This window comes from Solanum dulcamara, chromosome 6 (assembly GCF_947179165.1).
Source record: "Solanum dulcamara chromosome 6, daSolDulc1.2, whole genome shotgun sequence".
Lineage (NCBI taxonomy): Eukaryota > Viridiplantae > Streptophyta > Magnoliopsida > Solanales > Solanaceae > Solanum > Solanum dulcamara.
The window spans coordinates 76,109,417-76,134,821 of record NC_077242.1 but is presented as its reverse complement, the minus strand read 5'-3'; the positions used below and the strand labels follow the sequence as shown (position 1 = coordinate 76,134,821).

Sequence of the window (25,405 nt, the reverse complement as noted above, 5' to 3'; positions counted from 1 at the left end):
CTTGGCTATGTACATGTCAAAAGTGTTGGTATTTTTTTGACTTTCGAACCAAGCTTTTATTGCGAGATATTATGTTTTTTTGGAATTGCTATTAGGTTGATTAGTGTCGTGCTCGACACGTGTTTTGGCTTTGTGTGTTCGTAACAATTTAAAATATAATTGTTGTCCGACTAAACATATCAATAGTCATCAGATTCATATGAATTTACATGAATCTACCCACAAAGAAAGCCTAATTGAGTCCAAGGAATTTGATTCACGGAATACGTAAACATAATTTTAAAAACAATATCCACTTTTGCACCCTCGATAGTTTTAAAGAGTGCAGGCAGTATATGACATACAAAATAGAGCTAGAAAAAGGAAATTCATTCTAACCTCCTTTGATAGAACCGTATACAATATATATGGTCAATTCTTTTTAATTACGTATATTATAGTAGATGATAAACTCCTTTGTGAAAAATTTACCTCTGCCTCTGTTAATCTTTTTATGTTTGGTCTTTTAGTATTAAATGTCTACAACACTATCGTCTTTTTGCTTGAAGCCATGACCTCCTGACCACACATCGACAACTCTTATTGTGATTAAGAACTTATAAGTAAATTTACATTTCAATGTATAGTAAGACTAATGTTACAAATGGACTTCCACAAATTTAACAATTTTCAGTTTTCTGACCATACAATTGATACATAGATGGACTATCATGAGTAGAATTAGAGTATAACATTAAAGTTATATGCACATAACATATACAATTTTGGACAAAGTGTTCTACTGGACAAGCCATGAGCCCTTTAATTCCTTCTTTAAAAAAGGTACATTGGCTGATAGGATGGCAACTCGAGCAGGACGTGCTGCAGTTTCAGCTTTGAAGTTTGAAGAAGCTGACGATTGGTGCACGGAGTGATCTTACTTTTCATGATAACGAGGATGTTTCTGCTGTTAAAAGATTGAATTCCCGTTCTAAGGTCCACGAAGACTTGTTCTGATGGTTGACGTTGTAGACGTACTCCAGGAAGTATCCTCTGTAGGTGATCATAGATATAGTGGCTCTACGGAATCAAATACAGATCAAAGTAGATAGATGAGTTAGAATTCCGAAGATCCATCAAATATTCTAAGCACAAACACAGAGAATTTACTGTAACTTGGAATACGACGATATAACATACCAATAGATCTTTCAGTAAGGCATACATACTACAGCATTCTCACTTACCATCCACATGACCCGCAACATGAGTAGCATTTAAAGAAAACACAACAATTCTGTTGAAAAAAATTGTTCTAGAAACCCCTCTCTGTTTTGAAAAAGCTTAGAATGTTTCTAAGAAATCAAGATGCTTGGATAACTTGGCAAGCAGCTTCTTTGAATCTGAAGATCAGATAACTAATAACTCAAGCATTGTCGTCTTGTTGACACCTCGAGCTTAGCTATAATCAAACAACATACCCAGTGTGATCCCACAAGTAGGGTTTGGGGAAGGTAGTGTGTACACAGACCTTACCCTCCTCCCCCCAAACTTTGGGAGGTAGAGAGATTGTTTCCGAAGTACTATTATTATCAAAAATAAAAAAATATGTATTGTGACAATGAATCTCATTTGCACTTCGGCCACTCATTGCTAGAGGCTTATCATACTAGTGAAAGTATTATCACGAAATAGGGCGAACTTGATAGGAACCCCTCCAAAAAAAGACCTTCAACATTTGTACGGAAGTTCAAAATTTAGAAGTTGCTTAAAAAAAATGAACACAATCCACATCGATGCATCATAATTAACTACGTGCCACATAAATGGAAACGCAATCACGTTCTCACCTTAGTACCACATGTTCAGGTGTTGCTGTCTCGTCAAATTTCTCTATTTTGCGGATCAATGTGTTACTGCATGATAGTATTTACAGAAAAAGTTTGATGAGAGAAATTTCACCGAGATTTATTTCATATAGCTAGAAAAGTAGGCTAATAAATGTCCAATCTGAAGAAAGACAACTTGAATTCAATAGAAGACTATAGAAGACAATTTAGTATATGTCAAACATCAAAATTTGCTGGTATACTGTGAGGATTGAATACAATACCTTCTCACTCCAGCCGGAACAGCACGATGCAGTATGCAATGCTGAGCAGGATCTAGGGCATCGTTAATAGTATGAGGTACTTTTATTGATCCTAGAAGACCAGAAGACCTTGTGCAATTTACAGTAGAAGTAAGAAGAGCAACAAAAAAGCAAAGTAAATTAGGGCTAATTCTTGGAATACGAAATAGAGATGTGCATACTGATGTAAAAACTCATTCTGGAAAAAAGTGAATAATTCTAATGGCCAAATGAGCCCTTCAATTGTATTCTAAAAGAAGACAAGAAAGTGAAATGAGGATGAGAAAGGGAAACAAGTATATTAATTGTTTGCTCTCTCTAGCTAATGTTCGGATTCGAGATGCTTATACAACCCTAAAAGATGTTGGAGTCCATGCTCAATTGCACTAGCGAAATTGAGTTCTCACCTTTGATTTGGGGGTGAACCCAAAGAGAAAACATGAACAGAACCAGAAGAACTAGTTGCAAGAAGAATATCCGGAAGTTCAGCTGCTGGAGCGAATGACAAAGAAAAGATATTTGAAGAGTATGATCCTCTCCTGAAGCTATATGACTGCCAATGGACACGACCAGATCCATTAAGGTATTGAAATAACAATCAATCAAAAGACATAATTCAAATGAAGTTGTAACACAGAAGCATCAATTACTAACAATGTAATGACATGTAACATAACATATTATGAGTGAACAGTACTTTCTCACTAGGTAACTACCTATTATTTTGATAAGGTGATTACTTTAACGACCTGTATTTTCGTTCTCATTTTTTCCAAATAGGACTTGATATTTTTTTGATATATTGTTTAGAAAGAACGGTAAAGTCATATTTGTTGGAACTGCAAAGTGAACTATTTCATACAAAGATCATCTCTTTTCAATGTTTGTCTGGCTTTGACTTGGCACGAAGTTTAAGAAAACTCCATACAATGTTAGACCACTTGTACAAAGTAAACTTCGTACATGACTTTGCAATTCAAACATTGTTCCTCTGTTTCAATTTGTTTGCCTGATTTTGACTTGGCACAAGTTTAAGAAAAGGCGAAATGGTCTGATGAACCCTTGTACCTTTATGAGTTTACATTCTAAACCCTTCTACTTAACCATTTACCAACTAAACCTTTAAACTCAATTAAAATGAGACTTTTAAACCCCTCCAACTATGTGTGTAGCTCACTCTCCCTTACATAAATGACATGTCACATCCACGTCATGTATATTAATTACATGTCATAACTATCTTCATAACTATTTTTTAATTATTAACCAAAAATATTAAATAAAAGGCAAAAATAATAAGTTTTCTATTTATAAAAAATAAAAGAAAATTGCCATTTCTCTCACCTTTCCTCCACCTCCCCCAGCCCACAACCACAATCAACGGGGATTGATTTCATTTAGGGTTTCTATGCTTCCTCTTCCTCAGTTGTCCTTTGTTTAACATCTTTGTCTCTACCAAATAAGCTAATAGGTGACAAGAAGAAGGTTGGGTTTCATCGAAACTCCTTACTGATAATCAATGGCTTCTTCCATATGGGTTTCATCGAAAACCCAATTTGTGATTCCTCTTCACTCTCTTTCACTTCTAATCTCCTCAGATTTCCCATTTCTGATGCTAGACTACATAAACCCCACTTTCCAAACACTGAAACTCCCCCTTCCTTCATTTCACTGAGGTATTCATGAATTATGAGAAAGAATCGATACAATTAAGAATACTCAAAAATTTACATGACCTTCGGCTCATTTGTGCTACAACAATAAGGTTAGTTTGTTTAGTTTTATTTATGCAATTCTCTGGGGGAAAAAACAGCCATTGAAGGTGGAGATGTAGCGGAAGAAACGGGAGGGTTGGGAACTTTTGTTTTTTGCTTTTTTCTTTTTATTATTTAATTTTTTCTAAAAGCAAATTCATAGCTTCCACCCGCTTTTGTAAGTGTGATACAATGCGGTATAACTGGGTCAGCGAAACAAATGCTACATAAGCTCGGTCAATGGTCAGAGTGGTTTAAAAGACTCATTTTAATTGAGTTCAAGGGTTCAGTTGGGAAATGGTTAAGTAGGAGGGTCCAGAATACAAACTCATACAAGTACAAGGGTCCATCAGACCATTTCACCTTAAGAAAATAAAGAAACATTTGAATCTTGTGGTCTTAAATTAAAGATATGTAGAATATACCAAAATGTCCTTTAATCTTGTGGTCTTTAAACAAGCCAGGTGGAAAGTTAGGAGTAAAGAATTGTCAAAAAAGGATAGAGGAGTTTTTTTAAAACGGACTAAAAAGCAAAGTAAGATAGACATATTGAAACGGAGGGAGTACTTATTAGTATCACATTTAGATACAAATGTGCTTGAGGGTTCACCTTAGTTGCATCTGAAACAAGATGAACTCTGATCATGGTCCCTTGTTCAGATGCCGTTGCAATGTGAGTCCCACCCAATGAAAGACTCAAGACTGCCAATGGTGAGCGATGAGCATCTATCTGCATTTTATCACAGTAACCGAGATAAGATAAACTCCTCCATCTTGTAAAGAAAAGAAAGAGAAAATGCTGGTAAAATAGTTGGTTTAACGCTAGGAAAAAGCTAAACTCTTCATAATTATAATGTATAACATCTCAAACTCGTTGATCTTATTATAGATGATCGCGTAAGATCAATACATAACAGTAAGAAATACGACCTCACAGTGCAAACGGAGGTCGGAAACATTATAGACTAACAAAGATCCTTTGGTTGTACTTGCTGGAAGAGCCAAAAATGAACCATCCAAGCTGGGTGAAAATGCACAAAGTCCTAAAATTGAAACAAGAACTTGTTGATAAGATAATGTGCTAGGCCAACTGGAAACTTTATAGCATCTACTAACTTCATTAAACAAAAACTTGAAAGGTATAATGCAGTGACTTCTTTTATTCTTTCTTCTTCTATTGATCTTTTTCAGGCGGGGTGGGAAATGTCATCTCCAATTATTGTTTGAGTCATGTTTTAATCCAATCTAGTATACAAGATTGAGAGTGAAGCCATTAAAACTTGAACAAAAGACTTTCAAACAGACCTTTTGGATTCGATACCGTATCAATTGTGTCCAGTATCTTAAGACTGTTTATATCATAAATAAATGTCTTCTCCTGCAATATGACAATCAATCTGCAAATTCGAGGACATTGTTTGAAAAAGAATCGACAAGGTAAAAATAACAAAATATGACGTTAATCAAGATTGACAAAAGAATTGCATGGCATTAACAATCAAGTTACAAAGACCAAATATATCCATTCTGTTCTGATTCAGAATCAAAGTGCATAGTTCAATTCGTTTGTCTCACTTTCCTTTTTTAGTCTGTTTCAAAAAGAATGTCTCTTTCATTTTTTGGCAAACTCTTTAATTCTAACATTTCACATGGTATGTTTAAGACCACACGATTAAAGGACATTTTGGTACATTCTATATATCTTTAGTTAAAGACCACAGCATTCAATAGGCTTCTTTACTTTCTTAACGTCAAGTCAAAACTAGACAAAAAAATTGAAACGGAGGGAGTATGTAAGTCTTTTTTCACAACGGGACGTTTTAATTGTATGATCTCAGACTAATGACAGTAACCATTGTCAGTTCAATGAGAACAAAAATATAGTATCAGCTAGCAGAATGAACGAAGCATCGCCAGTGACTCTCACTTAAGGGCAGTGAAAAAAGATATCTGACATATAGAGTAATCAGCAATAGTACAGATAAATTTCGCTGTTCCATTTATACTTGATGAAAAATGCAACAGCCTTACGGTCATGTTTAAGATTAGCATGTAATGGTCAGAAGCTGGATCTAAGGAGAATGCTTTTGCATCTCTGCCAGGATGAGACTATAGTCTCTGCATTTCAAAATATCGATTGTATAATTTTTTTTTATTAAGATAAAGATATGGAGAAGTCTTTTGGTATATTTTACATATCTTTAGTTTAAGACCACAAGATTCAAAATTCTTCATACTTTCTTAAACTCCGTGTCAAGTCAAAACCAAACCAACAAATTGAAACGAAGGGAGTAAAAAGTATGAACGGATTGTCATTATGGATATAATAGAATCCACCTTCTAGGACCTCGGAATTCCTTAACTCGTTCAGCCAGACTCAAATCAATAGTTTAGCATTATCATGCAAGAAACTCTGCCTTTGATAAACCAAAAAGGCAATCAACATGCAGGAGAATAGCTCCACTCAATCTAATCTACAACTCTTTTCTGAACCAAACTAGTTAACCCTCTAAAACATCAAGTTTTTTTGTTACTGAGAGAATATCTGGATACAACATGTCATACAGATAAAAAAAACGAACAACGAGAATGTTCAGTGAGGCAAATGTAGTTTACCTTTTCTTATTCATGCGAACAGCAAGGATAGAAGTTATGAAGTTTAGTTCCTCAAGAGCTACTCCAGTCACAGTATTAAACAAACACAATCTTCGAGGAGACAAAGACGGCTGTTGAAACGACACAAGTAATAAGAAACTGATCAGAAATCAAGTAGATCAATGAATACGTAAAAGGACTACAATTAGAGCCTAGTAAATTACAGAACCTGTTCACCAGCTCCAACAATTGCTAGAAGGCTTGAGCTAAACAACATTTCTACTAAAATAAATGCTCCAGCAGCTACCAAAAATAATCAATTTGTAAGGATATTGAGCTATCTTGTATCCCTAACTTTGTAATGCAAATGCAACAAAACGGATCATGATGTTAAAAGATTGTTATACCCCATAGGTTCCATTTTGACACTAAATATTTGAACTTTTATCTGGATATTGATTATTAACTCCATTGAAGCAACAAAAAAGTAACAACCACATGTTGTCTCAAACAAGTTGGGGTCTGCTATACAATAAAAATAAAGATACCATTTTTATCTGAATTTCCTGCTAGCTGATCTTTACAAGAAAGCAACTACACTTAAAAGTTGTGCAATTTTCCAATTTTTCAAAAAAATTTGAACTTAGTAAATTGTGGAACCTGTTCACCAGCCCCAACAATTGCAAGAAGGCTTGAGCTAAACAACATTTCTACAATGATTAATGCTCCACAAGCCCTCAGGACTTGACACTTGGATACCGGGAAGCTTGTCCCAGGGTCCTTCATTTGGAACTGTCTTTTCCTTACTAACGTGGAATTCCTCCTTTGACCTATGCCAAACTCCACTTTTATTGTTGCCAGGTGGTATGATTCATTCAACCTCAGTATCGGCAACCAAGACACCCTTTTCTATCGAATAATTATCAAATCATCATCTTCAAACCACGACTCCAATCACGATTTCCAATTGACTTTATCTCAGATGACAGGAGCAGTATAACACTTCACAAAATGTGTTTTGACAGCAGTTGACAAAAAATCAATATGTGAGGATACTGAAGCTAGCTTATATCACTAACTTGCACCCAATGTGTAGCTTAATGGACAATAGAGTGGATTGAGAACCATGAGGTCTCAAGTTGAAATCCTAGCAGAGGCAAAAACACTAAATGATTTATTTCTCCGAGCCTTGATTGATAGAGTTGCCCAAGGAACTAGTCGAGATACATACAAGCTATCCCGGACACCACAATTATATAAAACTTTGTAATACAAATGCAACAAAAAAAGATCATGACTTTAAAGATCATTCCATCACTTAGGTTCCATTTTTTACACTAAATTATTGAACTTTTCAGCTGGATATTGATTTATCAACTACAAAGAAGCAACAAAACAATAATAACTACACATCAATCTCAAACAAGTTCGAGTCAGCTATACCCTTTAAATAAAGATACCATTTTTATCTGAATTTCCTTCTAGCTAAAACTTTACAAGAAAGCAAATAAACTTCCTAATTTCTCTAAAATATTCAAATCAAAATCAAAACTTGATAAGCTTAGAAGAAACCCTTTTTAGCTCATAAGTAAATACTGGGAAAAAAAAACTGCAGATCGCTACTTACCTCTTTCATATAGGAGTCTTCCAGTATTACAATCAAAGATTTTGAACCCTTCCCTTGTTCCAATAGCAAAACAACTAAATAAGGCAAAAAAATTAATATTACAACAAATAGCTAAATCAAGATTGAGAAATCATTAATACCCACTAAAAAAAATTCTTGTAAAATTGAGGATTACCTGTTGTCTTGATTGAATGAAGCACAAAGAATTGGGTAAGAAAAGGGTTGATTTGCCATCTGATCCTAAATCTTCTTTTTTATTTTTATTTTTTTTTAAGAAAATCAATTTGCAGAGAAAGCTTGAAGATGCAGTTAGCAGTGTTTAAAGAGTTTTTGTTTTGTGTTGTGTTTTTTTTTGTTTTGTTTACTAAAAAAAACTTTTCGGTATCTATATTGGAGTTATATGATCCATTTTTTAGGACGGAAACATAAAATGTTTTGTATTCAAATTAAGATTCGAGACATTTGATTAAAATATGTCGGATATTTATATTGGATCCGTACTAATTTGATTGTGCATATAAGGCCTATTTTTTAGGATAGTGACATAATTTTTTCTGAATTCAAATTAAAATTCAAGATATCTGATTAAGGGGTATTTGATATTTAAATTGAACCTCGATTAATTCAAATAAGCATATAATGCCTATTTTAAGGACGAAGACATAATTTGTTTTGTATCTGAAATTCAAAATATCTTATTAAGACCAAAGAATCCTAACTATTCCACCATAATCTATGCAGATAGTTTGAGAAAATGACAAAAATGATTCTTTATATTGGAGGTTAGGTTCAAATTAGTCTTTTGAGTATGCACTAAATAGTTTTGGTTATTTAAATTTATTAATAGTTAACGATTTTAATTTCCATCAAATATTTATCGAATTTTATTGATTAGAATTGATGAGAACTATGAAAAATGTGGGAAATCACTATTAGAGGTACGCTTTTTATAGTTTATGTTATTTTTTATTTTAATTCTGTTGCATATTTAGGATTTGATAGAATTTTTTTACTATTATAATTTTTTTCTCACTATTTTTGTTAAATCTAACAGATTGAATTTGTCAAATAATTGACGAAGACTAAAAATGTTAACTTTTTGGATACCTAAAAGATCAAAATCGATTTAATATTTCACCTTCAATTGATTAAAACGTGTCTCATTTGATTATTTCAGGTAGGAATTATGTTATATTTTATTATTCATAAAACTATATCTGATACAAACTTAGCATAATACGATGAGTAAGTAAGCAAAAATACTATTAATAATCATGCTAAATTTTGAATATTCCAGCAAAAGAATCAAAATTACTCTATTTAATTAACTTTCGATTTAAGAATCAAATATTTTAGAAACTGATGTCATTTGTTAGTCTAATATTAAAGATTAATGTTTCCAAAATATAAGAATAATAATGTTAAATATCACTGAACGTGAAGCTATTTTATTTTTTCAAAAGCTAATAAAAGATACTAATTAGATTCTATACTTCAACACATAAATTATCATTAAAAGAAATAAGAATTGGTTATTAACTAAAATTAATTCAATTTTTTTGGTAATTAAGGAACATTTTATTACCAAAGTTAGAATTACAACACAAGGAAAATCAAATTAGCTAGCTTAGGCTTTCTAAATGCTCGGCGACTTTATAGCTTAAAACACGGGGCACGTGAATTTGTGATTTCATAGTAATATTAAATGTATATGTATATATTTTTTAAAATTGATATAATATTATATATTGACACTAGGGGTGTGCATCAGTTGGTTCAGATCGATTTTATGTATTATCGATTCGCTTTGTGAATATGCTAAAGTGATAATCAAATTAATAAGATCATTTATTATAGACACGATGTTCATAAAATAGAAATAACAGCAAGGATAGAAGTGCAACACAAAATTCTTCATTGATCACTTTTGTTTAAAACAGAATTGTTCGAATTTCTTCTAAAAAAACTCATGCAATAAATTTCAAAAACTATATTTATTGTATATTGTTGTCAATTGTCATAATCAAATTTAAAATTGAGAAGAGAGAAGGAAATACTAGCTAGTTTGTGTTGAGAAGAGAAAATGTGTCGAAATAGAGAGGCTACTTTGTATTTTATATATTATTATTTTTAAAATTATTTTCTTCATTTATAATAATTGCATTTTTACTTTGATTTTTTTAATCTAAACAAATAATAACATATTTAGTGTAATTTTTCAAGTGGGTCTGAAAAGGGTAGGATATACGCAATCTTTACAACAACAACAACAACCAAGTGAAATCCCACAACGTAGGGTCTGGAAATCTTACTTCTTACTTCTATCTTTGCGGGACAAAAATATTTTCTAATAGACCATCAGCTCCAAAGAGCAAGGATGTAAAGGAGAGAAAAAAGACAACAAAATAACAATGCACTTCCTCATCTTGTTCGACACGGAGGTCATTTCCACCTTATCTCGTATAACTTCGTTCTTAATTATATCTCTCTAGTATGCCACACATCTATTTGAGCATCCTTACGCTGCCTTCATCTTATGAACGTGTGCATTCTTGACTGACCAACACGCGTTCATATAAATAAAAGTGTTGGTCTCACCACGACTCTGTAAAATTTACCCTTTAGCTTTGGCGACACATTCTTATGGCACAGTACCCCAGAGACGAGCCTCCATTTTACCCACCCACTCCAATATGTTATGTGACATCATCGTCAATCGTCTTGTCTTCTTAAGTATAGACTCAAGATACTTGAATTTTCTCTTTTGGGAATGACTAGTGTATCGATCTTCACTTTCAAGTAAAATTTCATTGTTAAAAGGGGTTATAAATTTATATTCTTCTTTTCCTTAATTATATTAACTTAAATGTTATATCCCGTACTTTTTGTACATCAAAACGTTTTTAAGATTCTCTAAAGCTGTCATGTGATTCATGTTATCCATGAAGTTATCAAATGATCCTAAGGAAAGGAGAATGTAACGCCCCATATCTTGCATAGACTAGTTCTATGTGAAGTAGTGATGGTTTGAAATAGGTTTGGAAGGATTTGAAAGGGATTCGAGGCCAAATAATTTGTCACATTAATCGACCTACTTGCTTAAGCTACTGGTTTGGATGTCTTACATAATTAAGCTACTTGAGTACGCGTCTAGCTTAAGTAGCAAGGATCACACAGGTTTTTAAGGTAAGACTAATTGTCAACCTACTAAAAAGAACAAGTAGGTGATGCACCTACTTAGAATGTGTGGACTGCATTTAAATATAAAAAAGGCAAGTAGGTGATCCAACTACTTACGAACTTATGGCAGGAATTAAGGAGGTGATGCACCTACTTTCTTAAAGTAATGGACAAGATTATTTTGGAAAGCAAGATAGAGATTTTTATTCCCGATTTTAATTAATACACGAATTGGTTATAGATTTTATTTGGTCTAGATTATTAAGTGGGATTAGGAATTAATCGAGATTAATTAAGTTGATTAGACCACTAAGTGGGGCCCACCAAGACATGTGGCAGAATATGATTGGAGGGTGGATGATAGTATACATGTCCACAATGGACACATGTCAAGGCTAGACACGTGTCACTCTTAGGGGCTACCATGGATGACCATGGGACACATGTCAAGGCTGGACATATGTCACTCTTAGGGGTTGTATATATAATGAAAAATTAATGGCTAAGAGTTCATTTTAGCTCATTCTTCTTTGAGGAAAATATAGAGAAAAAGAAAGAGAGTTCAAGTCATGGCAACTCACAGCTATGGCTGAGCAAGCAAGCTCCCAAATTTCGATCTCCACACTATTTTTATAAGGTATTTTCAACCAATTAGAGGTGATTAACAACGTGAATTAATCATTGAGTCAGCAAAAAGACCTAACGTGCAATCCACACGTTTCAGCCAAGTTGAGAAGTCAAGTTGTTAAGGTAAGAATTAATCATTTTCTATACGTTTTAGGATGAATTTGGACGTGTTGTGAATGTGTAAATGTGAATTAGAGATATGAAATTATGTATGTTGGTGTTGGAATGTTGTTAAAGCCGTGTAGGGGCTGTTTCATTTGGAACTGGTGAATCAATTTTAATTAACGCTTTGATTGTTGTTGTCATGAGTTATATAATAAAAATGGAAGAATTTGATATTTCAAGTTGGAGTTGTGTTGAATTGAAAAATTAAGTGTGGTTACGATTAAACATTGTATGGTTATAATTGTTGGGGCTGTTCTAATCTAAAGATGATAGATTAATTTCGATTAATGTTGGAGTTGTTGCCATTGGTTATATGATGAAAGTGAAGGAATTTGATATTTAAAGTTATAATTTTATTGTATTGAGAACGATCTGGTTGGTTGTGTTGTTGTTCTTGTTGAATTGAAGGACTAAGAGTAGTTAAAGCTATAGTATTATTGTAATTGTTGGACTGTTGTAAGGTCATCCGATGAAGTGTTATGGCTGTAGATTATTAAGAGTAACTTGATTACGTCGTAGTCGTTATGTTAAAGATTATGGAACGTCGTAATGTGTGGGCTGATTTGGAATAGTGTGCGGGCTATTTCGGAACATTCTTGAATCTTGCCTTGGCTAACTTTAATATAGCACTTGAACATGTGGTTGTTGATGTTGACTTGGTTGTTATGTAGTTGGCTTAAATATAAGGAAAATATCACCTAATTTTCTATAAATGAGCTGCTAACGTTGGAGTGCGTTTTGAAACCTTCCTGTAGCTTAACCATAGTTCTTGACATCTTAATATAGGTTGAGACACTATTGGGCAGCGTATGCGTGTTATGTTGCGAATAAGTGTTGAAGGTATGTAAAACCTATCCCTTCTTTCTTTTGGCATGTCTCAGACGTAAGTGATGAATGATATGAGCTTTGGGGTAATTCCATTCATAAGTTTGAACATGATTCATCATCCTTATTCACTTCTGGATGTTAAAACTCTTAAAGTTGTTGAGCTACTGCCCTCGAGCCTTCTATATGTTGAATAGTAGTTTGATGTATAAGCTCCTATTCCTAAAGACTCTACGATGACAAATGTCTCTGATTCCCTAAGCTATTTCGCATTATCTTGATACATGTCTATGATTCCTAAGGCTCCATTTGATATGGTCTATAGTGACATTCAAAAGGTACTTGAGATGACTATTGTCTTGATTTTTCAAATGATGGTTCATTTTGATTATTATATTGAGTCTCAGGCGATAATCTAATTGTATATGGTTGCTCATGATATTCTACTTGTGCATACTGTTATTACCTCTTTCACCTAGTCCCGGGCCGGGTATGTTATCATGCACAGCTTTATTACATCTTTACCGAGTCCCTCACTAGAGGGCCAGATATGGTATAGTATATGTATATGATGATATGATAATATGATGATACGATTATGGCACCGAGTCCCATAATGGGTTGAATACGATATATGATAATGATATGCATGATTTGCTTCGTAAGGCACAGGTACAGTGAGTTCTTGATTATCATACTTGTCTCTTGGGCTCTCTACTTAAGTTATGATCTTTCCTATTGTATTTCATGTTTTACATACTCAGTACATATCTTGTACTGACCCCCTTCCTCGGGGGGCTGCGTTTCATGCCCGTAGGTATAGGTACTAGCTTCGGTGATCCGCCAGCCTAGGATTTCTATTCAGCTATCTTGGAGTGGTCCTTTGTCTCGGAGCCTAGACTTTTGGTATAGACCCCTTTTTGATGTATATATATGTTTAATTCAGGGGTACGGCGGGGCCCTGTCCCGCCATATGATACTTTTGATACTCTTAGAGGTTTGCAGACATATGTGTGGGTTGTGTGTATATGTATTCGGTTATGCATATATGACTTGTATTTTAGGATGTTGTATGTAGTGACAGCCTTGTCGGCTTGTGTATTATGAGGTTTTAATTGATTGTGATTCCTCAGGAGACAGGTTACCCTAATACATGTATGTAACGCTTGAGATGATGTCCTGTTTTCACAAAGCCTTCATAGTGTGTTTGGTTTTAGTTTGACGATGTCTAACAGATACGTACACGAGTGTCCAACTCGGATACTAGTCACGGCCTACGGAGTTGGATCGTGACATTAAATTAAGTTGAAACTTGTCTTATGTAATATTGAGTTGACACAAGAGTATTATATATAAAGAAAAGGGGTAAATATGTCCACAATTTTGTGATTTAAGGTAGATATACTCTCATTGTTCAGCAAATAGTGTATATTTATCCTTTCTATTAACACAACATTTCCTAACTTTTTTAAAAAAAAAAATCGAAAATTAATTTTTTTTAATTCCAAAGCGTAATTTTTAAAAGTTACATAATATTTTTTAAAATAAAAAATTAATCTAAGATTGTTTTTAAATTAAAAGATTGACGGATATATCTGCAAATTCTCACTTAGATATAAATCATTTTTAAAAAAATATCAACATTACTTTCAAACCCTCCATAACTTAAAAAGGTATGTTCTTTCAAATTTGATCGTGATTCATTTTTGGTACTGGTAAATCTTTTACTTTTTTAAACACACAACTATAGACATTTGAGCAACGTTTTAGATGGACGATTTGATAGTAACCGGAATAACGAAATCATCAATATGTGGTCATTTCTGATGGAGGAAGAATCAGTGAAAGAGATGCTGGTGGGACCATTATGATGTCGCCAATGATAGAAAGGGGAGGATGTAGAGTCGTCATCACAATCAGCATCATATCATTATCGAGGTTGTTGTGTAGGCTGATTGATGGTAATGGTGGTGGTGGTCTTGTATAGAAGTCATGAGAAAGTTTATAGTTTAGCTTGATGGGAGGCTGATTTAGTGGAGATTAGTTTAGAGTTCAGAAGCCAAGTGAATAATTACATCCTTCGCCACAGAAAAATCACACCTAATGAAGAACATGATTGTCCAGTTTGTCAAAACTATTTCCAATTTTTGGTGAGAAAGCAGATCACCAAAAGTTCTATTCTCACAGTTATTGATACAAGTATATGCGCGGTGGCTAAAGATAAAACCAATAAAGCATATATTTTAGGCCCATAAAATTAAAGGCCCTTTAAAAATATTGTGTTCAATATATAACTAGTCATATATACATGTTTATAGTTTATAGTTATGTAGGCAAATAGTCAAATATTTACTATATAACTTGGGAAAAGTTCTTCAAAGTTAATAAAATGTTAGCCATTTGTTGCAATATAATACCGTAATTCATGTTTTCAAAAATCTTATTGATATGTAATAAGCTTTAATTAGTTTGCTTCAAATTCTAAAATATCAAATAAAGTTTTACGGTCATCTAATTAAAAACTTACAAATTTGTAATAATAATTAAATTTTCTAAATATTAATTATAACTTTGTTATACATATGGTAGTAACTTTGTAGAGGTTATAAGAAGACTTTTAATGAAAAAATTACAACTAATTATAGCGGGAATGTAAAGAGAACATCCCTCGGGAAAGCATCATGACTTGGTGGTCGAAACCTAATATGTATTAAGTGGAGAAACATAGAAGAGCAAATCCTTTATTCATCAAGTTACGAACCGTGCACCACTAACCATTGAGAATTTCTCGAATATAGAAAAAAAATGCATCTCAATTACAAGTAAAAAAGCATTATCAAAAGGCAAGAAATGTAAGAGTTTCGAACCGTGCATCATTAACCATCGAAAAATTCACAAACATAGGAAAAACATCTCAATTATAAGTTTTTTAAAAAAAAAGCATTACCAAAAGGCAGGCAACATAAGAGTTTCGAACCGTGCATCACTGACTATCACAAATTTCTCAATTATAGAACAAACATCTCAATTACAAGTAAAAAAGCATTACCAAAGGCAAGCCAACATAAAGAAAGTTACTAGTTATATAGTGCTAAAGACTATATTTACTCATAAAGATTGATACTTCTGATGAAGAAGGTTATTTACATTATACCCAAAAAAAAACTCCTAAAAGTGTACTTATCAAACATGACAAAGTACTATTTTCACACCATCTAGGCATATAAAGAAAACCAACAAACTAAAAACAACTTTCTTTTTCTTCACAAACATACGTTTTATAGAGTTAATTGTGAAAATAACTTATAAAAATTTGAAAAGAATTAAGTACCTATTTTTGTTCTATTTTTTCCCCTTCGGGATATTTTTCTATTATGAACCGAGGATCTATCAGAAACATCAGTCGTCACGTACATAAGGCACACCCCAGATCCCACTTGTGGGATTGCACTAGTATGTTGTTGTTGTTGATATGTTGTTATTATCTTGGACCTGAAAGCTCCATGGCATGTGTGTCAAAGTCATCATCCATCATCCCAAACATGTTCAAATGATCATGATCATTGTCATCATATCCAAGAGGGACCATAGAATGTTTGCTCTGAATTTTGTTACTGTTTTTGGTTAGAGAAAAGTTTGTGCCTGAGCCATCATAGTTATGAGATGCAGCCCATTTTTCAGCAAGACCATCGCCTTCGAGCATCCGGACCACCTCCGACATCTTGGGACGGTGGGATGGTAGGTATTGAGTACAGAGTATAGCCACTTGTAGCATCTCTCCCACGTCGATCCTGTCGTAGCTGCTCCCAAGCTCTTGGTCGATGAGCGCTTCAACGTTTTTCTCCTGCTGCATTTTCTTAACCTGCCATTGAGCCACTCTAGTTATCTAGCAGCATTTCATGAGAAAATCTAAACAAGACTCTTTTTGTTGAAAGGACTCTCCGAAAATGTTGGTGCATCCATGTTGAATTATCATAAAATGTACTTTCTTTGGAGGATTAGACATGCACCCGTCTACATTTTGAAGAGTCCCGACCAACATAGGTTAAAAAATCACTAAATAAATGGTGTTAACTGGAGCTTCATTTTTCACTTTTATTTAAAGGAAATATTGGTTGCTCAGACTCTTCAAAAATGACAACACATGAGTATCGAAGCCTCAAAGTAGTGCATTTTTTGAGGATCCGACATGGGTGCAGTGACCTTTTTGCAGAGTCCGAGCAACATAGAGTTTAATAACTGGTAGATGAAGAAAGAAACATACCCATTCAAGTACTGCGCCTTTCTGGTTTACAGTTTTTCCCAATTCAAGAGCTCTCATTCCAGTTATAAGCTCCAATAAGAGGATACCAAATCCAAACACATCTGTTTTCTCGGATGATTGACCGGTGGAAAGGTATTCAGGAGCAATGTGGCCAACTGTGCCACGAACAGCTGTGGTAACGTGAGAGTCAGCATGATCAAGGAGCTTTGCAAGGCCAAAATCCCCAACAACAGCTTCACAGAAGTCATCTAATAGGACATTTGCCGCCTTCACATCTCTGTGGATTATCTTCGGATCACATTGCTCGTGGAGATAAAGAAGACCTCTAGCAGCTCCAATTGCAATCCTCTTCCTAGTATTCCAATCTAGTGCTGGTTTTCCTGTCACCACAAAAATAGATTGAGAATGTGTACAATTCATCCTTTTTTTAAAGTCTAAGATCGTAAGATTGAATTTGAGAACTCCTTTCGTTTATAGAGATAATAGCATTAAAAACTCTTCTCCTTCAAGAATTTCGATCTAATAAGCAAGAATTTCAATAAACAAAATACTCCCTCCGTTTCAATTTGTTTGTCTTAGATCCTTTTTTGGCAACTGTTTAATATCTAACGTTCTACATGGTATGTTTAAGACCACCTCTTCTTTGCTATCTTAAACTCCGTGTCTAGTCAAAACCTCACAAACAAATCGAAACAAAGGGAGTAGAATGTAAGGCATGTAATTGGATGAAAAGACTACACAAAGTATTTACCTCGAAGTCTTGATGCCACACTGCCATTAGACATGTAAGGATACACGAGAAGTCTCTCGTTTGGGGTAGCACAATAACCAATTAACCTGAGCAAATTTCTATGTATCGCCAAGCTAATTAGTTCCAATTCCGTCCTGAACTGTGATTCTCCAGCAGTTCCACTAATATCTTTAAGTCGTTTCACCGCAACCAACGAACCATCCCCCAACTTTCCACGGTAAACATTGCCAAATCCTCCAGCACCAAGAATGTTCTTGGAGCTGAAATTGTTTGTTGCACGTTGAAGTTCTTTAAATGCGAAGCTTCTGAGATTCCCTAGTCTAACTAGATCCTCCTCTTGCATATCTGGAACAAAAATACCAAACATAAATAACTTTGAACCGTCGTCAAATAGACAAGGAATTATTAATAGTGACTCACCATTAATGTTCAGAATAGACTGTTTCCTGTTTTGGTTCCTTTTCCAAATTATGAATCCGAATCCTAAGAGGAAAAGCGAGATGAAGCTTATACTAAGTCCCATTGCAATGGCTAGTTTTTTCGAGTTGCGCTTACCTGGTTACAACAGAAAGAAGTTTAAGAGAATTAAATCGTATTTATGTCTAAACACTGTTGAATCATGAGAAAATTGTCTAAACTTTACCGGTGGAATCAATGTCGAACGAAAGGGGCATCAGGTTCACTGATCCAAAGCAAGTCTCGGTGGAGTGATTTCCACAAATCAAAGGGTTACCCACGACACTACGAAAACATTAACGATACAGAATAATCACAATTAGAACTTAAACACGACGATTTCTACGTACAAAAACACACACAATTATAATGTAACACAATAAGAGTTTGGCAGAGAATCCATACTTGAAAGTTCTGGTAGGAAATTTCGGAATAGGACCACTCAGATTATTGAAGGACAAGTCCCTGAAAGATTAAGATGTCCAGAAAAACGGAATACATTATTCGACAATGATGACGACAACAACACCACCTCAGTCCCAAACAAGTTGGGGTCAGCAATATGAATCCCCATTTTCATTTAAGTTCATTGCATATTATAGTCATACAAAATAATATAAAAGTGAAAAATAAATTAAAATATTATAATAACCCTAAACAGAACACTATTCATTTTCTTTACAAAAAAAAAACAGAACACACTATACGTACGACAAAAATAACACCTCTGTCTCAAACAAGTTGGGATTAGCAATATGAATCCCCACTTTCATTTAAGTTCACTGTATATCATCATTGTACTAAATAAAGTAAAAGTGAAAAATAAGTTAGAATATAATTAGACCCCTAAGCAGAACACATTATTCAACGGCAACGACGATGACAACGCCTTAGTCCCAAGCAAGTTAGGATCCCGACTTTCATTAAAGTTCATTAAATATCATAGTCATACTAAATAAAATAAAGGTGAATAATAAGGTAAAATACAATAATACCCCTAAACAGAACAAACTATTCAATTTCCTTTAAACCAAAAAAACTTTAACACAAGGCTGATTCAAGAAAGTGACCAGATAATTCCAGTGAAGATTGTGTGTCTCAATTCTCAATACATTCAGACAAAAGAATAAAACAAAATCAAACAAAAGTGATAGATTTAAAGAAGTATACTCACAAGAAAGCAAGCTGAGGGACTCTGGCTAAAGAAAGAGGAATAGCACCAGACAAGCTGTTGTTGTTCAACCTTCTACTCCATTACAAGACAAACCCCAGAACAAGACATCAAAGAAAAAGATAAAACATAAACAATAGTCAACATGAGAAAACAACAATTAAAAGGAAAAAGGGTACTCAGAAAAACAAGAGATAATGGCAAACACAAACTAAAGTTCACTTTTAAGTGTTTTCTTCCTAAACTCTCAATCACTTTTTACTTCTTAAACCATCACCAACGACTATCGGTTATTCTTTTTTCCTACCTGAACCATGGTGATATTTTAGGAAGGAAAGAGGAACAACTAATAAGTGTTTTGATAAATAGTTGGTGTTCGTGTTAGTTCAGGTAGCAAACTCGCAAAAACGTGATATTGTTTGACAATTCAACTCTAAAAACAAAAAAGTAATCTTGATAATCACACAAAATGAAAAAAGTGAAAGTTTTATAAGCTTACAGATACTGAAGACTGTTTAACAGACCCAAGGAATCAGGAACATGACCAGAGAAATGGTTATTAGACAGATCCAATGTTTCAAGATTGGGAAGTTTCCCTAGCTCTCTTGGAATATGCCCAGAAATGTTGTTGTTTTGCAATAAACTACATAATTTTCAACATACAAGAAATTTTAACCAAATGGGATCCATCAGAATTTGAAATTATATACAAAAAAAACATAAAAAGTTTGTCTCTTACACTTGTTTAAGGTTAGTAAGATTTGATATCATCCCAGACAAAACCCCAGATAAACCTTGACTTGGAGCTCCTCTACCAAAAAAAATAAATATCTTCAGTTTGATAAAACAGTAAAAGTTTCAATCTTTAACAACCAATATTATCATATAGTACCATAAAATTAAAAAAAAAAAACTACTAAAACATACAGTGCAATAACAAGATTTTCAGAAGAACAAGTGATCATAGCCCAACTACAAGGATCAACAGAATCTTCATCCCAATTACTTAAAGCTCCTTTTGGGTCATCCAAACTTCTCCTTATAGCAATCAAAGCTTCCACTAAACATCCAAACAAAAAACCAAAAAAATAAATTAATTCTTGAAAAGCAAAAACTGAAAAAAAAGAACAAAATGGGTTCCTTTTTTTTGTTTACCTTCATGATTCCTAGCTTCATATGCAAAACAAAGAATAGGGTAAAACAGAAGCAAAGAGAGAAAAAAAATAAAGAAAATGGAAGCCATTGATGATAATAAACCAAGAAAGTGAAATCAAATGATTCAATACACATATTAAGCAAACTCCATGAATTTATTTAACATTTTGGTTCATAAAAAAGATTAAAAATGGATTCTTTTTTCAGTCAAAAAACTTTAAAAAAAAGTGAAGAGAGTGAGAGAGAAAAGGAACAGGTTCTTTATCAGTCTGTCAATTTTGTTGGTATTTGTACTAACTCTGGTTCTCCTTTTGCTTTATCTGAGTTTATTTGGTGGGTTTTTTTTCCAATTTTTTTGCTTTTTTTTTTGTACTGTGTTTTTGGTGCAAGAGAATCAGGTGGAGATGATATGAAGAAAATCAGTGACAGTGAGAGGACTCAAAGAGAGGGAAGAGAGGTTTTTTTTTTTTTTTAAAGCTCAGAATTTGAGAGGGACAGCAATATGTCTACTGAAGAAAAAAGGAACACAATGGACCAATCTCCTTCCTCCCTCTTTCAAATAAGGGAACCTTTTTTTTACTCAAAATATTCGATATTTGTATTAAAGTCGGAATAAATTTATAAAAAAAGGTTGAATCTATACTCATTAGTACTTGAATTTGAAATATCTGATTACGAATGAAGAAATATTTGTCTGATCCACCTTTTTCTCTAAAAAGATCATTTTTTTCCTTCTCAAATGGTATTTGTACTCAAAGGCAGATCTAAGGAGAAAAGCTTATGAGTTTGGAACGGTAATCATTTATGTTATTGAGTTTTGAACTAATGATTTATACACATTCAACGGACTTTCTAAGAAAAATATAGAATGTGTATCAAAACTGTTGCGTTCGACTAAACTCATAATTCATATTCTATCTCCACTATTGTCCATACTAGGGTTCTACATAATCAAAATGATGCCAAAATTTGATGAATTTCTTAGGATAAAAAATATAAAATTTGGGATCGAAAAATTCACTAAATTTAAATTGATGTCGTAAAGTCTCATATTATGAATGTAGGCTTTTTTACTAACATAATTTTATATTCAATATTCAAATTTAAAACTTCTAATTAAAAATAAATAAATATTTTTCACTTCACCATAAATATTACCATAAAAAAGAACAAATTATTACTACTTGTTTATAGGAGCAAGAAAAGGCAGGAAAAAAAAAATATGTGAAGGATTTTTGTGGAGTTATTGTAAGAAAAAGAGAAAACACACTGTTTTGGTTCTGCAAGTACTACTCTACTACTCTATATAAAATTTTGTTCTTTCTGATAGTCTACTAAGAAAAGACTTGACAATAGTATGTAATTATTAAGGCTATATTTCCTTTTCCAATGTTTAATAGTCTTAATTTATTTTATTTATTTTTTAAAGTTATATTTTGAATTCTTCGTGAAATTAATACAAATAGTAAGTTGTAACAACCATTAAAGTTCATTCCAGTAATTTAACTTACTATAGGAAGTACATACTCCCTTCTTTAAATTTGTTTGATGATTTTTTAATTTTGCATGGAGTTTCAGAAATTAAAAATATATATATAATTTTAAATTTAAAATACGTAAAATGTATCAAAATATTTTTTAATTTTATCAAAAAAAGAGACAAACATTTTTTTAAAAAATAAACTACAAAAAAAGTATGACAAACAAATTAAAATATAAGGAGTATATGTAAATGTTAAGAAATTGATAAAGACAATATGTAGTTTACTAAATTATGCGGATTTAATAAATGTCTGTTGAATATTGAACATTATTAAGAAGATAAAATATAAGGATATAATTGAAAAAAATATAGTACTAATTTTTGTCTTGAATTTCTAAGGATTTTGATCAATTATTTTGATTTAAATTTGAGGTTTTTATTTATTTCTTGTTTGACTGTAGGTATTAGTTAAGACAAGTATTAAGATCATAATTATAATTTCGATAACTTATTTATGTATAATCTCAGGATTATAGTTTTGAAATATTTCTCTTTTCAACCAAACAGTTCTAGAGGGTTGTATTTCAATAAATATAATTTATTTCATTTTTAACTAGATATTTCGAAGTTTCAACGATATCAAACAGAATTTTTTTTTTAATAAAAAGCGTTTCCTGCTTTGATTGATCTTAGGCGACACGAATTCAAATTAAGAGGGAGCAAAACAAATATTGGATACCACTCTAATAGAATAAAGTTAATCCTTGATTGGTTTAATTACTTGAATAAGATCTGATTTTGCAAATCAAAATTTTCTTATTTTTTCTGTTACAAAAAGAGGAAAACACTTGGAAAAGTTGTTGGTATGACAAAAATTCATAAGTTAGTCAGAATAAAGTAATCCTCTTTGTAGGTGTAGTACTTTATTTTTACATGGATTTAGTTATACATTCATGATTAGGGCTAATTAGGTATAATTGCTTTTACAGTTTCTGTTATTATACAAAATTAGAAATATTCTCTCTTTTCAAGAAATTTTATCAATTTTTTTCTTTAATTTGCTCTATGAAATAGTTGGTCCGTATTAGGCTATTATTATTACTCAATTTATTCACATTGTTGACAAGAAGTAGAATTTTATTTTTTAAAAAAATGAAATCAAAGAAAGGGTGAAAGAAAAAAGAAAAAGGAAAAAAGACTATTGGTGCATCAATAGGAGAACTAAATTAATGATAAACTGATCAAAAGCAAGTTATAATTGAAGCCATTAATCATTTTTTGAGTTTCTTTTCTCATAGGAAAAGTATTTATTTTAAAGTAATAAAGAGTGAGGAAGTGAAAAGAGAAGTAAGTAAATTTACCCAACACTTTTTTCATTTATTGAAGTATTATTATATAATGCGTCTTTTGGACAAAATGAGTGTGTTATAATTTATAAAGTTCTTTCATTTTTCATATTTATTTTGATGTAGGATTCATTTAAGATGCTATGTGCATCACTTCTGTAAAAATTTATCAGTCCTTCTCCTTGACCCATTTTTATCGCCCGTCGGTCCACCCTCCGTCATTCAACATCCTAGGTGATGTTTGCACCCTCACTATATAGAGAATATCCACATCTGATATTATATCTCCTTAAACTCATGATATGTATTGCCCGCTTTGACACAATAGATCTCATGAATTTGTCCTTTGGCATTATCGAGTCAAGAAATAATAGAGCTTCACTTTCTCCTTCGTCTAAAATGACTTATCTCTTCAAAAGTTTGCCGATCTAAAAATCTATTAGCTTCTCTTTGACCTGCTCTCGTCGACCCACTTTTTGGCACATGTGTCACATATTCACATTACTTGTGTTTTAATTAACACATTATAGAAAAAAAAATATATTTGATTTTCTTAATTATAGGAACAATATTTAATTATCCACCATTTTTTCTCATCGTAAACATTTAATTGAAATAGTAAAAAAAAAAAAAAGGTAATGGTAAATTTATTTTTTAAGAAAAAGTAATTACTGACTTCTTAATTTTTCTAATTTTTGGGATGAAAAAGTGGCAATTATAAATGACAAATATACATGAGATTTCATCTTCAATAGTTGTATTTCATTATTGGAGCAAGTCAATTTCTCAAGATTTTGGAGAATTTTTTCAACAGAAAACAAACTATGAAAGGAAAGCTTCTTCCAACAAACAAATATTTTCGTCCTTTTCATATATCTATTTTTATTAATTAACAATAACAATATAACATACTCAGTATGATTCCGCAATTGAGATTTGGAGAGAATGCTAATTAACAGTCATATACTCATATAGTTCCGTAAATGGGGTTTTGGGAAGAATGACGTGTATGCAATCTTATCCTTATCTAACGAAGGTACCCTCAACTCAAATAAAGACTATTATATAATTACTGATTTGAAATTAACAGTAAATTAGCGTGTACATTTGAGATCGTTATAGAAATTCATAAATTTTAAATTACTAAACTCATCTTTGCTCTTGAATATAGTATTATTGTATATTAACTTAATCGTTATAACTAATGCTCGACTCAAGGAAGTCTAACACATTGAGTAGGATAAACAACAACAACAATAATAACAGCATATTCCGTAAAATCCCATACAAAAACTCAACAACATGCAAATTATTCCAAATTGATTTTTAAAAAATCCAAACTTCTTTGTCCCTTCAAACTCCTGACACACACACAAAGTAAAGGAATTTGACCTTTTTTTTTTATTCTTCCAAGTAGAGTTCATAGAATGTGGGGAATATTCCCAACCCTCTCAACTATAGCATAGCACACTTGTTTTCCTCCATCAGATTGTAAAATAATTTATATCATATCTTGTTGCTTTTGATCTAACAGACCTAACAAATTTATTTCTTGAATTACATTATTATCGAGCTTAAAAATATGAGTATTTTATAAATTTTTGTTATGTTTTATTAAGTTCTTAACTTTTCTTTTCTATTTCGATATGAGGTTCCCCAACCCTTCTTTAGAACTTTGTGAGCCTAGAAGGTTGCCAGTCTTTCTGTAATTCACCCATCTTTAAGGCCAAAAGGTTATATATTATACGAACCTATAATCTATCTCTTAGAAAAATTTTAATTTTTTTAAAATTTCAAGATGCGACTCGTCTAAGGTGTAACGTACATCACTTGTAGTTGATGAGATTTTTAGGAAAATTATTTATTTTTTTTTGGGAAAAGTTTATTGGGAGTACA

At 32.6% G+C, this 25,405-nt stretch overlaps 2 protein-coding genes across 2 annotated transcripts; both read right to left on the bottom strand.

The window, feature by feature from the left end:
* Positions 1–603: 603 nt before the first annotated feature.
* Positions 604–8,453, bottom strand: LOC129891584 (autophagy-related protein 18b). Its single transcript, XM_055966992.1, has 11 exons — positions 8,262–8,453; positions 8,087–8,160; positions 6,689–6,762; positions 6,481–6,590; positions 5,170–5,261; positions 4,795–4,907; positions 4,475–4,594; positions 2,518–2,663; positions 2,093–2,200; positions 1,830–1,895; positions 604–1,059 (listed from the first exon to the last, which is right to left on the bottom strand). The coding sequence occupies exons 1-11, from the start codon at positions 8,318–8,320 to the stop codon at positions 924–926; spliced, it is 1,098 nt and encodes a 365-aa protein (XP_055822967.1). The 5' UTR covers positions 8,321–8,453; the 3' UTR covers positions 604–923.
* Positions 8,454–15,986: 7,533 nt separating this feature from the next.
* LOC129891583 (probable LRR receptor-like serine/threonine-protein kinase At2g23950) lies at positions 15,987–21,198 on the bottom strand. The gene is made up of 11 exons (XM_055966991.1): positions 20,681–21,198; positions 20,453–20,585; positions 20,265–20,336; positions 20,025–20,168; positions 19,529–19,600; positions 18,760–18,819; positions 18,542–18,639; positions 18,319–18,453; positions 17,899–18,243; positions 17,148–17,527; positions 15,987–16,745 (listed from the first exon to the last, which is right to left on the bottom strand). Exons 1-11 carry the CDS (start codon positions 20,766–20,768, stop codon positions 16,365–16,367), a joined length of 1,908 nt encoding a protein of 635 aa, XP_055822966.1. The 5' UTR covers positions 20,769–21,198; the 3' UTR covers positions 15,987–16,364.
* Between the last annotated feature and the right edge of the window lie 4,207 nt (positions 21,199–25,405).